The 14,725-nt window shown below is 45.9% G+C and overlaps 1 protein-coding gene across 1 annotated transcript in view; it reads right to left on the bottom strand.

The window, feature by feature from the left end:
- Window positions 1–2,756, bottom strand: part of LOC120837609 — a 37,101-nt gene extending 34,345 nt beyond the window's left edge. The window contains exon 1 of the mRNA XM_040207103.2: window positions 2,505–2,756. Coding sequence (XP_040063037.1) covers window positions 2,505–2,693 — 189 coding nt within the window. The 5' untranslated portion in view covers window positions 2,694–2,756. The remainder of the gene's footprint in view (window positions 1–2,504) is intronic.
- Window positions 2,757–14,725: the final 11,969 nt, after the last annotated feature.

Genomic DNA, 14,725 nt, shown 5'->3' with positions numbered 1-14,725 from the left:
CTACACTACAAGCGGTCATCCTCTGACCGAAGGCCCTATTCCCAAACGTCTATCGTCTCCTCAAGATTTTAGCGACTCTGCGCGTAACAACGGCTGAAGCTGATTTCTCGTTTTCTTCACTACGACGGTTGAAGCATACCTGAGAGCGTCCGCTTCGAATGAGTAACTGCTCGGTCTAGTGCTTTTGAATCTTCACCGCGACATTGAAGCTCAAGTGGTGGACATCGTGGATATTCTTTGCCGTGAAGACAGGCGGCTGTATCTTAATGTGTAATCGGTTGGCATAAATCAAATTATAAAGAGAACATGTAAATTGCTAGTCACAGTTACTTTTTATTCGCAGTAATCTCTAGTCGAAAGCACGTAATTCTGATCAGTACACAAAGAGTCCGTTAGCGCAGCGCCAACAGTTGCTTACAATGCAAATGCTTCAACATTTCATTTCATATTTCTTATATCACTTACGTCGTTCTATATTACCACCATGTGTGCGCGTTATTATGTCCAGTTTAGATAAATTTAAGCACGTATTACAGTGAAGATAGTTTGTTATACTTTGCCTTGAAACTGCCATCCTTCACCCAACAAATGTTTCGAAATATCCGTTCCTTATATCTTTGAGATCAAGTTCCGAATCCCATCAAATAAGCATGAATGAAGAAATATTGCCTATTTTATTTATTTAAGCATTTTGTACCCCCCAAACATTCCTCCCGAAAGCACATAAGTTGGACATAGTCCGCGCTCGTCTTTTGCTCCGTGACCCGTGCAAGACCACCTGCGTGAGCAGGGTAGCAAGCCGGCACAATGCGGGCACCGGAAGAGGGGGGGGGGGGGGGGGGGTAGCTTCGGCATTTCGGGGAAGAGGGAGGTTTCGACCTCCAAACCCCCCCTTTGCCTACGCTACTGGGCGAGACGTGTCAGCGTGGTGGCGTTTCTGGTGTATTTGCAGGTGTGTCGTGCGTGCTCGTGCCTGCCGGCAGCATTGTTCAGCATGATCTCTGATTTCGGTGTGTGGAAAACATTCATAATGACCGGGTGAATAGGGCAACAAGCGATACAGTGTTGAACAGACCTGCCTCCCGTAAACAAGGAAAAATTGTGAAAATTGAGAACTGCTTTGAACGGCGGTGTTGTAGGCGGAGGTTACCAACTGAAGAACATTGTCGCAATTATGATAATTGGGGGAAATGTACATGGCAAGCCTATCAGCGGGTGTTCGGTTGAAGCGTTCGGTCATGCCGTTCGTCTGCGGATGATATGGTGACGTTGTTCGATGGATGACACTGTCAGCTCGCTAGACCTCTTGGATGATTTTAGAAAGAAGCACAGTTCTACGGACGCTGAGGAGTTCTTTCGGGGCACCATGACGGAGAACAACATGGTTCAAGGAAAAGTTGGCCACATTTTTCGCTGTGGCGGTAGGGAAAGCAGCGGTTCCAACATAACGCGTTAGGTGATCAATGGCGACGATAATCTAGCGATTGCCGGAGGAGGAGTGAGGAAGTGGGCCAAAAAAATCTATTTCTACACGGTCGAATGCTTCCAAAACGCATCGTGGATCTTCGTAATATATATAATGTACCCAGGAGTACGAGGTCTATATCTGTACATAGAGATATTTCTTCCCCAAATTTTTAGCGCGGTATATCTCAAAATAAAATAAATATAGCTCAAGATCTGCGCTCAAATGTCGCATTACAAAAATTGTTAAACGTCTTTGAATCGTTTTTCTAGTTAAAAGCGGAATATATTTTAGTGAGCCTAGCCGTTTCCGTTTAATTTTTGTAATTTAATTTGGAATGTAAAAAAGAAAGGTAATTAAAATTGTTCCACAAAGTATTGTATTTATTCTAAGTAAGACCTAAAGGAATTCCATATTTTTATTCACGGGAAAACCTTAGTTGTCCATTTTCCACGACATACTTGCTAGAAAACCTCACAATTGTTCTTTTCACCAAAAGTATTATTTTTCAATTTTTTTTTTCAAATATAACGAGCGAACGCCGAATGGCCGGTAAACCGGCGCCTTATCGTGGTGTAAAACCGCACGCCAGAAAGACTACGCGCGTGTGGCGCAGGGCATAAGACTAGCCTTGCTGACTTGCTGTTTCAGGCCACGATAAGGCGCTGATTTACCGGCCAGTCGGCGTTCGCGCGATATTGTAAAAAAAATCTGGAAGTTGTACTTTTAGATATTTAATGTCCTGCATTTCAAAGGTCTCTTGATACTCACTATGCAATATGCAGGAAAACCGGTGACCCCAACTTTATAGATGACAATTAAGGACTAGGCAACAAAGTTTAAATATAAGACAGCGCAATCAACAATCCTGCGCTATTATGTATGTGACTTGTTTAGTTACGGTACGCCAATATGTTACTGATTTTTACTGAAATTTCTATTTTGGTGAGCCGCGGTTATAGACTGCTATATTTAATATAGCGATTTTAATTGTGTCTCGGTTACAATTACAATAGTGATATAAATTAAAAGTACTCACTTGAAGGTTTTGATACATGCAAAAGAGTGCACTGTCGTACGCCAGTGGAACATTTTGTACGGTAAATGTTTCAGCTCCCTCTCTGCATTCACTAGTGACGTAATTATTCGGTACCTCGGGAAAAGAGTAAGTGTGATAAGGACTGATCAATAACGCTATGCATAAGTAAATAACTTTCAGCAAACTCATTTTGTTAGAACTGAAAGCCCGCCTAAGCTTTCTCACACTAGCGCTAGAAAATTCAGTCCTGCTAAGGATGGAAAGATACTAGCTGAGGCCAACATTAAATATGTTCTATGACATAAGATTTCTGTTTCTTGACTTTAGTTTTTTTGTAAGCATACATATAGCAGGTGTTGCCTTACAAAAATTGAAAAATAACCTTTCTTGTTAGCCCACACGGGCTAACAAGAAAGGTGATTTTCATTTTATTCAGAGTGCGTCTGCTATGTGTATGCGTCCAAAACTCTCAGGTCAAAAAAACGGGAATCGTCGGAGTCAGCTTAACAACTTGCACAGAATGGTGACCTTTTGTGTGGGTATGGAACAGTTTAATGCCAAGATACACACAGCGTGGCAAGACCTTCCATTGTCACTTCAATTGTATTAGAAGAAAAAAAGCGAAAGAGCACTTTGGTTGAAATATGACAAGATATTTATGAGCAACCATATGAACGGGGAAAGTGTCTAAGCACGATATAGTTTTTTTTTTTTTTTATTTAAGTACACCGAATGGTGTTCGTGCGTGATGCTCTGCTGAATAGCGTTAAGGGTAAAACCGTGAATATCAGCAAGCGTGCTTTAGCGTACTCGAAACGCGTGTACATGATTATGGTAAAAACAGCTCTATAAGACAAGGACAAATAGAAGGATCATACACAACTGGACAGGCGCTGAACCACAACTATGTGATTTACTAGAACAAAACGAAGACAAAACACAATAAAAACCTCCACACGTACGCCCGGCACACAGCTCCCATTGTACCAGGTTGCCGATGCTCCGTTTCACCATATGTTGTACCGCAGCGAAGGCTAAGAGCGCGAGCTCATAGCCTTGGCAGCTGCCCTTAATGCACGACAGCTTGTGTCGCCGGTATCTGTCTCAAAGCAAGGAGCTCGCGCATGTAGGCTTTCTTGCGGTACGTCATAAGGTGGAATGGAGTATAGTTCATGGTGGCGCGTGCGGAATTTTCATCGTCCTCCTTAGAAATTTAAACTATTTTTTTTTTTATAATGACAAAGACCCGTGATTTACACATTCGCTTCCTCCGAGTTGTCTTGTTTTTACGCCTGCCTATAATTATGGATTTGTTGAAAGACGGTTGACACTGGCACTCTGTGAAGTGAATAGACTACTTTCATAAATCAGTCGCCCTGAGCGTTGCATTCACTGATTCCCGCAGTGCATAACGTGGTATTACGGAGCGATGAGGCTCCTCCAGTTTTGGAATTGGTCCATTGGAAGGTGTCCTCCAACTGTGCCTCTTAGAGACCAAAAGTGTTCTCGAAGACTGTTGTTCAGGCGCCGCCCTGTCTTGCCAATGTAGTAGCTGCCGCTCCAGAGTGGGATCTTGTACTCAACTCCCTAGGAACAGGGTACAAATCGCTTGGCATGCTTATTGGTGAACGGAGTGGGGAGGGAGCCTCAGGTTCATCTTCGAAGTTACAAAGGACAACACACTTCACTGTATTTGAAGGTAAACATGTTCGGCAGATATCTGCCTTGTTGGGTGAATTTAAATGTAAAGAATAAAGAAATACGCCAACCAAAAAGTCGAAAAATTGTCCCAACGTTTCGAAACAGTTCGTTTCTTCCTCAGGGGCGACTAAACGGGATAATAGCTTCTTTGTCTTTCTTTGAACTGGCTATCTCTTCTTCTTCATTGTCGATTGCTGGTTGTCTTCGTTTCGCCTGCGCCGTCTTGATTGTATCTCGTAACCCATGAACATATAAACTGGGTAAGGTGCCTAGAGACCTATTGATGTTATTTGTGGTGTTTTGAATATGCCAGGATTCTATCAGCTGTCTTCTGCGTAGGTTCGTCTCAGTACCCAGAATGCTTGCATCTTGAAATCCGATACGGTGGTCATTAACTTCACAGTGCTCCGCCAGAGCACTGCGTTCGCGGTCGAAGTTGCGTACGTCATTTTTGTGTTGACGGAGCCGTTCTTGGAAGTTTTTAGTTTCTCCAATGTAGGAGGCGGGGCATTGGGTGCAGGATATTTGGTAAATTACACCCTGGGCCCTTTCCTTGGGTGGACGACTTTTTGGCCGAGGTAGAAAACGCCCGAGTGTGGTCACAGGTTTATGGGCCACGGTGACGTGTTCTTTTGCAAAAATCCTGGATAGTGTTTCACTAATCCCTTTTGTGTAGGGTATGCTGATGCGTGCAATCGGTTTAGGACGTGCAGTCCCAGTAGGTTGCCCGTCTCGGCGACTGCGGTTTAGACGGTGAGTGATCTGGCGAATGAAGTTACCTGTGTATCCATTATTTTTTAGATCACGGGTGATCGCTTGCTCCTCTTTCCTTTTGTCTGTTGCAGATGAACATATATTCTTTGCCCTCATCAGAAGTGTCGAAACTACTGACGCTTTGTGACTTAGCGGGTGGTTTGAATCAAATTGGAGGTATCGTCCCGTGTGCGTAGGCTTCCTATACACTGTAAAATTCAGTGCCTCACCCTGTCTTTTGATTAGCACGTCAAGGAAAGGTAAACAGCCGTGCATTTCGAAACGTTGGGACAATTTTTCGACTTTTTGGTTGGCGTATTTCTTTATTCTTTACTTCACTGTATGTATACCTTTTCCCCCTCTTTGACGACCATCATATTTGTTGGACCTACATGTTGTCCTCGTTCCAAGAAAGGTACGTTAGACCACTGGTCTACCCATTCCAAAATCATCAAGAGGGTTATTGCTCTCTCGATCATGACTTGGGGCAGCAATGAAAAAATTGAGCTTTCACACACTGGACCCGGAGGTGCTTGAATACACAAATTGACAGTCTGAGACGAGCGGGATTTCCATCGGCCTCATTATCAAATGTTGACGGCACCCTGTTGAAGAGTAAAAAAGACATCCAGGATATGAAACGCACTGCTGAAAACAGGAGACCTGTTGTCATACGCTACTTTGTCAGTGTGTCTCACAATTAAAGAAAAAGAATGACGGAGAGCAATTCGGAGTTCCAGTGCTTTCTTCAGTCCCCCAGAAAGCTAGTCAAATATGAGCCAGACTCAATGCAGAGGCAAAGCACACATAAAGACAGAAATGCAGGGCACCTTCCAATTCACTGCACGAAGAGACAATTGCCCAAGCAGCACGGATTTTGGCCAAGCATCTGCCAATGCCAGGTGATGATCTTTTTTGGCCAGTGGCCAGAGTGTGGCCATTCATTGGACAATGCTTGGCCGATGGCTGATGACCAGTGGCCATTGGCCAATGGCGATTGGCCAATGGCCAGATAAAGGGCAGTCACCGTCGAGTCTCTGGCCACTCTCTGGCTACTTGGCCAATGACCATTGCCAACCATTGGCCGATGACTGGCCAACACTGTGCTGCTTGGGAATGTCAAATGTCCTTTAACAACGCCATAATTATAGGTATACAAGGCAACTCGTGACGTTATAGAGCTCTACCACATCATCAGCGAAGGAAGCGATTGGGTAAGCCATGCGTCTGTGGCAGAATCAGAAAAAAAAGGGTTTGAATTTCTAAGGAGAACGATAAAGATTCGGCACGGGCAACCATGAACTGGGGGACCTGTTATCATGAGGCAACGTTACTAAAACACTCAGTTGGGAAACTCACCGTCGAAACCTTGGCCGCTGGCGTCCACCGAGATCAAGCTAAATACGACAACAGCGCCACTCTTTATCATTTGTCTGTACTGTGGTCACCTTGCGCTTTTACAAAGCATGTTTTTGCGTAAAAACAAACGGAAAAGACTCTTTTTGTATGAAATTTATTGGAGTTTAGTACAAAATGAAGGGGGTCTGATGTTTTTAAAATCTTTAGTTGCAAGGTTTTGCGGCACAATTAATATTGTTTTTATACAACCATGCCTCAGCGGTGCTTTCAGGTAGCGCGTCCCGACCTAGGTGCATTTTAACTTCGGTAGAAAGACGCGGCGCGTCCGTTGGGGAGACGGGGGTGGCACCCCTGTAACCTCTTCCGCTGTACCTGGTTCGGCGACAAAATGGCCGATTAAAGCTAAAATAGACGTCACGTGCAGTTCCTCGAGTGGCCGCTGCGGGAGAAATGGCGGCGTTGTGTTCGCCATTAGCTCGGTTCTGGAGGACAGATCGGGGACACTTTTTCAAAGCAGTCTCTATGGCAGTTTCCCAACTGAGTGGTTTAGTAACGTTGTAATGAGGCGTGCGTGCAGGGCGCTGGTGTGAAGGCTTTGTTGGATTTTTGTATTCGTTTTCTTCTAATAATTCATATAGGTGTGAGTCACCACCTGTCCAGTCGTGTATATTTCTTCTTTGTCCTAGTTTCGCAGCGCTATTTTTACGCTAATCATCTACAACTAAAACCTAACTCAATCATTTTCTTACTACTCAAAATGCTTCTAAAATGTTTGTGGCAAGCGGTAGCGAGATTACGTTTTTATAAAGAGTCTTAGAGATATACAAACTCTGCGCATTCCGAGACTAGGGGGAGGGTTAACTTTCCTAGGTAAATTACATATATTCATGTCAAACGTTACGCAGTGAGGAAATTGCTGTGTGGTTACTGCTTAAGGCACAACAAAATTATATTACGGACATGTGTTTGAGCGTATTCGTTGGCGATTTCTGATAAACAAGTGTTCCGGCAATCGTTTGATCGGCATTCCCGCGACAATGCAGCTGCAAAAGCTAATAAAAGAAGGCAGCAGATGGAAGAAAGATTTAACAAAACTAACATCAGTAATGAAGCCGGAGTTTGCCACGCGCGCAGCTGGCAAAGTAAGCAGCGTGGCCGTCGCCTAACGGTTATCGTGTTGCCATTCACGCGAAAAGCCAAGGTTCGATTCCTGGCCGCGGCTGCACATTTTTGTTAACTCTCTAACGTGATGTTCTGGTACATTCGAGAACAGTGTTGCTGATTCGAGGTTAGAATGTTATACGCGCCGAACCTTCTACGACGATTGTTCCAAAAACCCACGCGTGTACAAACAGCGCTCAGCGTGGCAAGCCGCAGTCAGTCTCGCCCCAGCGTTCGACTCTGCTGTTACACCGACTTCGACGCCCGCCACTCTCCGCTGTTATCTTCTGTTTCCTTTTTTTATTTTGGGGCACAAGTTCGCCCCAGTAAACGTTAGGTTTCTTCAGTTATTCTTTGTTTCCTCGCCTGTTCATGCGTCACAATATTATCTAGTTTTTCGGAATGTATATACAGGGTGATACAAGGAGACGGCAGGCTCTTCAAATCGACCGGAAAATTCGATTTCTTAACCTATCGCGCTACGACTTTGTGCAGCGTTGCCCACAGATGGTGCATTTTTTTTGTGTAAAATTTGCAAAGAGCGAACTGATTTGAGGAAAAAGTAAAGAAAGAAAAAGGCTTAGCTCCTATGGAAACGCACCGGTCTTCAAACAACACGGCGCCGTTTCGCACGGGACACAAGAGATTGCGCAAGCGGTCGCGACGCCAACTGCCGCCAACGAACGAGCAGACGACGCCGAGAGCCGGCGTATTTAGCAGACAAAGAACTGCAGCTCCTTGTTGTTACCGCGCCTGTTTTTGTTTCTGCGACTGTCGCTGCCTGCGGAACGCGCGCCGCTTTTGAGTCGAAAAGATTGCCTGCTAAAGACACTGCACAGTAAATATTTTAACACCCAAAATCACGTTACGAGGGTGTTTTTTAACCAACCCACTTCCTACACCCTTTTTACACGATTTTGAGTATTGGTGGGTGTAACAGGGGTGTACGAGAATGCTTACACCCTACATACACCCCTCTTACACCACTTTCAGACCCACAGTTTGAAATATGTTCAGGAAATAGTGTTAGAAGGGTGTACGCACTCGTCGCAACACCCCACGTTCATAACTTGTAGAAAGGGTGTGATGGACTTATATGATTTCAAGGAGTCGGAGTTAATCACGTCGAAAAAATCCTTTTCTGCGAGGGGAACCGGTAAGGACATCGTGACATCGATTGATCGTCATCGCGGTATAGCAGTACATGCCCCGAATCGAGGAGTTAACTATGAAATGAGTCAGGAAAAAAAATGACGCCTGCATTAGCAAGCTCGAATTTTTATCTAATATGTGCTTTAAGCGGTGGATTTTATACTTTGTGCAATTCCAAGACGTAGCTCAAATTGCTTGGAATTATGTAGCGATGCATCGGTCCGCGTCCACTCAAAACTTCAGGACATCAACGAGAACGTGTGAGAATGCGCGTCACATTAATCTTACACAAATCCACTTTCCCCTCTGTTCGGTCAATATCATTGTCATGGACGCCGTTTTTCTTCTCGCCAGAGGAGAGGCCATTTATTCCTACCGGTTTCTGCCCGAAAACCCGGCGCAAATGACGATGAGCAATGCTCTATGCTCCCGTCCCCGGTCAAGTGGTCAACGGACGTCCAACGACCGCGCTTCCGAACATGTTCGAACTGGGCGCAAGGCCGGGAGGCGAGCAAACAGTACGGTGCGTAGAACGATGACGCGTCCAGGCCTCCAGGCGCCGTACAAACCGCACAAACAGCACGCAAAAATATGGGCTTGGGTTGGATTCTTCATGGAATGCTATTCAAGCCAACGAACAGTTAACGACGGTAACGAGATCGCGAGATGGCGCAGTCACGCAGTCGGCGCAGTGGCGGACGGCAAGCGGACAAGCGGATGCGAGAGAGCCACCAAGATGGGTGCGTTGTTTACAAGAATAACATAATAGCGTCGTTTACCGTTGTGCTCCTGCTTGGAATAGGGAAACCACATCGCGTTTATTATGGCAGGCGATCTTTTTGAGGACGACCAAATGAAGGAGAATTAATGGGTAGTCGAAGGGGCGAGCTGCTCAGAGCAGACCCTCGGGCATTCACGCCGTTTTGGATCGTCTAACGACGTTTCATGGACAGGTCGTTTCGTCATCGCGAATCTTCAGTGGCAGTGCGCGTGGCACGATCCGTAGGTAAACTCGTGCTTGTTGATTATAAGTGCGCGCGGCTGTGTAGCTAAACTCGTCCTTGTTGATTAGACCTGCGATTCAAAGGCACGCCTTGGTCGACGCGTTAGTAATCTTTGTAAGCACGTTGAGCATACGTGGCCGATATGAAGTACAGATAATAGTCCAACTCGATAAAAAAAAAATAGTTGCTTTTACGAAATAGAAATATTTAGCTACTTTTGCATATCTTATTTACACAGTGTGCACCTTGTATATTTATTCTCTCACGCGCGTGAGGAATATACAGGAATCTTGGCTTAACAATAAGAATAGTCTGGGCATAGGCGGAGACTGCGGGAGTCTCGAGGCTTGACCCCTGAGAGTTAGCGGGAGAGGCAAAGCCCCCCCCCCCCCCCCCCCTTTTCCGGATGTACACCCACACACAAGCCAACACACCTGGGAGCCTTGCCACAACCTTTGTCCCGTACTGCCAGAGGCTGTGGGTTCAATTCCCACTCCTGGCCCAATTTGTTGCCAGCTCTCTTTTCCTTTTTCCTTCGTTTGACGTGAGTCGTTTTTCACCTTCCATTTTCTATACATAGTATTCCAGGCACTTCCGGTCGCCATGACAGTGGGCAGAAATATGTGGCCAGAAATCTCTTCCGATTCGGGTTTTGTTTCCATGCTTTTCAACGGCAACGCGCTTGGGAGGTTGTGTTCGTTCGGTTATTCTATTAATATTCTTCGCGTTTTCTGAGTGTCCACATGGTTACGGAGATGCCGCAGAGTGTTCCAATCGGCTTCACAATCTTGTTCTTGTACCTATCCACAAAATTACTTGGTTGAACGTCATATTGCAGTCAGGTATACATCGATTCCACGCCACAACACTACACTGTTAGCGAAAATGTAATATTTCGCCTGTTTACACCCCATTTTCACTCGTTAGCATATTTTTACACGCTCTGCTAGTGATAAATCGTCAAAAAATTACTTGGGGTAGTAAAAATTGGTGTTTCGGTTTCGGTTTACACGACTAGGCGTGTAAGCAACACTGAAAACACCCCAGCCCAACACCCCAAAACGTCGAGCGCCATGTTGCTTCTGCCTTGAAGCGGTACGGCGGACGTAGCAGCCGAAGGTGAGTGTTTGATTTTTTTTATCAAGTTTGTATAGAATGTAGCACGTCTCAGATTTTTATTACATGACATTCAAGAACGTTAGATTTGCTTTGAGCAAGCCGGCTCAGGCGTTAAGCCCGATTCACACAACCGGCGTTTAGCCACCCCGTCGATTGGAAACGACTCGACTGCTCGCCGGTTCTTTTGCGCGAGCTTTCGCTCGGGCGCTGTGAACCCTATGAACTGTGGTGCTCAAAGCTAGCACAATTAGGCACGGCTAGCGTCCCGGTGGAAGCTGCAGAGAGCGGAAACCAAAGACACCGTCGCATAAGAGTGGCGAAGCCGCGATCCTGCGCTGATCGTTGTCCCGCCGCTCTCTCCGGCAATATCGACACTTCGCTGCTGGGTGTCTCGTATTTCGACGTTTTAGAGAAACTTGGCATTGGCAAGCGCGAGGAGTCTCTATATCGTTTTCTCCGTCGCCTGCGTGGAGGAAACACGGTGGCGATAGAAACATATGCTCATGCAGTCAGTCAACTTGGACAATCGCTCTGTTCCCTCAATCCTATCGCATTCTTTGACTGCGTTTGTGACAACAACGTTTCCCCAGTGTGAAAGCTTTCAGTCAGAACGGGCTACAAACTGGGTTGTGCATTGCATGTAGCCCTGAGGGAATTCTTCGCCGGAGACACCAGCACATTAGTTTCATTGGTAAGGTGACCGGCCACTAACGTGTTTGGCAAATGAAGCGATCACGGGTAAGTAGAAATGCAAACAATGTTGAATGAATATTAAGGTGGTTGTAGCCAGAGCCTGCCAGTTGAAATCAACCTTTAACAATATAGTCTGCGGTAACTTCTTTTTGCACTTAGGATTGCAATTTTAAACACAAAGCCACTCCACATAGCTGTCGAAAATCGTGTAAACAACAGCAGTCGTCGTCCCCGGTTCGGATGAGCGAAGCCTTAGCTTGATGAAAAGAATGGCGGTCTATACTTCTTGGTTGTTTCAATCACAACCTCGCACAGCTGAACAGACAAACAAATCAAGGAAATATATCCCGCGCTGGCTTGCAAATCACAGCACACAAGCAGGGTACATAGCAGAGCAGAAAACACTGGCAATGAGCACACGGAGGCATGCAGCTTCCTTTCTTTTTCCCTCGGCGAATGATTGGTTTGCTGCAGCATTCCGTAAGCACGTCGACATTCAAAAGTTGAGCCTGATCTGTCTTGCAGTGCCTTGCGGAACGGCAAGTATCGCCCACCATTCCACAAGGCACTGCAGGACTCGCAAATGTGTGAACCGTGCTTTGCAATAAAGGCCATGATCGGGCAGCAGGTGCCCATCTAAAGACATTTAATATTGATTGGCATTGAACTAACCTTTGGGCTTCATCACGTAGCAAGCATGGGTGAGGTATAATTCAAGAACATTTAATGTTCGACGAGTTTAATACGTTGCGGTGCTTTCCCATCTGTTTCGGTGTCACGGAGTGGGGTTCAAATTAATAAAAATAATTCAATGATCCACTCTGAGAATAAACGAGAAATTACGGGAAAAGAACAAGAGAGCTAAGTTCGACCATTGACTAGCGCTAGGTCCACGCCTGGTGTATAATCAGTAGAGAAAGATGATGACACAGGGAGGATAAGCAAACAAAAGATTAGATTTAATAAAGTGAAAAACTAAGCTGTACACGGCAATAGAGCACTCAACACAAACCACACTCCAGCTCAAAGCTATGGAGCCCTGCGAGCCAGAAACTAATACTAAAAAGACTCGACGCTCATAAAACCGGAATAAGCCAACAAAACAGTGACGAAAACCCGACACTAACAATGAGAGCAAACCGAGATGGAGCTCGAACGTTACCGCTACACACATGGGATAATCCCCCAAAACAGTCGCGACAGAAAGTAGCACTGTGTAAAAATCTTCCCAACATTCAACAATTCATACTTCAGAGCCAGAGAATGCAGTAGACAAGTCCTAGAAAACCAGGCTTAGCTTTCCGGTAGGTGCCGAGTCCAGAGCAGTCCGTAGTCTGGAGTTGTCGGCCGAAGAACGGCGTCTCGAAGTCCAGCGGTCCAATTAGAGGTTTGATGAGGTCAACACCGCGCACCACAAAGCCACACACGCTTCAGCACAACAAACTCAAACACTTGTCCGACAGGCAGGGCAGAAGCCAAAAATTACACGTTCCAAGACTCATCTGCAGGGAGTAACCACGTTGAGTAGCGACCCGGCCAGCTCTGGGGTTGGACTACCTTCTTTGTTCCCGAACCCCCTTTTATAGGCTCGTCTACCGACCAACCTCCCGTTTCCCCGCCTTTCGGGTCAGTCAACTTTCAAGAAAAACAAAGCTACACAGCAACGACCCAAATGGCAAAACCTATTACATTTTTCAGACAACCAAACATATGTGCCCATCCATTCCCCCGTACGAGTCCAAAAACATCAATTATCGCCGATACATAGAACACGACAGGCGGCAGACTGAGCAAAGCCGCCGCCTTCAAAAAGCGTGCTAGCCAGCGTAAACATCTTTGTATCCCGGCGGCGCCCCTGCATGTCAAATCGGCACCATACGCGAGCCAGCATACGCACCCCTCCGTCCGCGAGGTCAAAGCCACAAACTGTGACCTGGGATGATCTACGTCGCCCGTTAACAAAAACCCATTCCGCAAACGAGCAAATTCGTTGGGGACTTAGAAAGGAACTACGACGGGACGAACTGAGATTAAAAGTGGCACCACACTCCCCCTTTTTGACCGTACCAACACTTAAAGTGGTCCAAAAAAAAGGTCATAAAAGTATTTAAAAAAATGAAGAGAAGCCTGAATTTGTGACACCCGGTTTCTCCATCCTGTGTTTTTTTTGTGCTTTTTCTGTTACGAAGCGAGACATTATTCCAGCCGTAGGCACCAGATGTAATTCCCGTCTGCGATCATAAGATTATAGGATCCTAACTGCGGGCAGCTAAGTGTCAATTACATCCGGCTTGTGCATACAGTGCAACATCTTTTGCTATTCAGCCGATCATCACTTTACAGCCTGGGTATCTGTTCTTGTAAACGACAGTAGTTCTACATGTTAAACGGCTCTAAAGCGATAGAGCAAACTCACATCTCATTATCTTTTAGCTGAATAAACTGTTTGTTTGGTTATGCTTGTTATGCAATTTTTGTTTTAAATTTAATTTTCTCATATAAACACCTTACATTATAGAAAAAAAATCTTTTTATAGTACGGAGGTGTCCATATTAAGAAGACATGACTGTATCATCTTTGAAACTAGTTTGCCACAGCCAGTGTTATAATATGTATTGATTTTTTATGCAGTGCCTGCCTTTCCTCGCCCCTTGTGAGGACGACTGAGAAAGCGACTTTGCGCCACAACGACGGATGGCAAGTGTCCCAAGTGTCGTCACCTATAGTGGTCATGTGCTATGTGTTCGCAGCATTGTAAACCGACCGTGGAGCACTTTCAAAAGGGAACTTTCGCCATGTGCACAGTATGGCCGTGTACAATACGGGTCACGTACAGTCAGAAGAATTATGAGAGGGAACAGGCGGGCGCGTGTCACTTGGTACAGGCAGAGCAGCCTAGCAAGTGTCATGCTTGTGCACTGAGGGGCTCTGGTTTGAAGAGCCGAGGCAGAAGTTTCAGCGGTGGTGTCACCGCCCTGGCGGCTTGTCGCCGAAGCAGAAACGGGGTTAGCTAGCTTTGCTCGTGGCTGGCTTTGTGTAGTGTGTGTAGACTGGGAACGTAGGCTTATGAACTTCGGCAACAAGAATACTACACGGCTTTGGTGTTTTGGTACGAGCAACAAACGTGACACTATCTGCTACGACTAGCTACGACCACCCACCGCAGCGGTGAAGGCATCCAAGAAGCAGAACCTGTGTGTTACGCCGTTGCCGTAACCCAACAGTGCTCATTTGTCATGGAGGGCGTTCCGCCCAGAGACTTTGCTCGTCACTGAGTG

This window comes from Ixodes scapularis, unplaced genomic scaffold (assembly GCF_016920785.2).
Source record: "Ixodes scapularis isolate PalLabHiFi unplaced genomic scaffold, ASM1692078v2 PGA_scaffold6__148_contigs__length_123643588, whole genome shotgun sequence".
In the NCBI taxonomy this organism is placed as follows: Eukaryota; Metazoa; Arthropoda; class Arachnida; order Ixodida; family Ixodidae; genus Ixodes; species Ixodes scapularis.
This window is presented reverse-complemented; position numbering and strand designations above follow the sequence as displayed.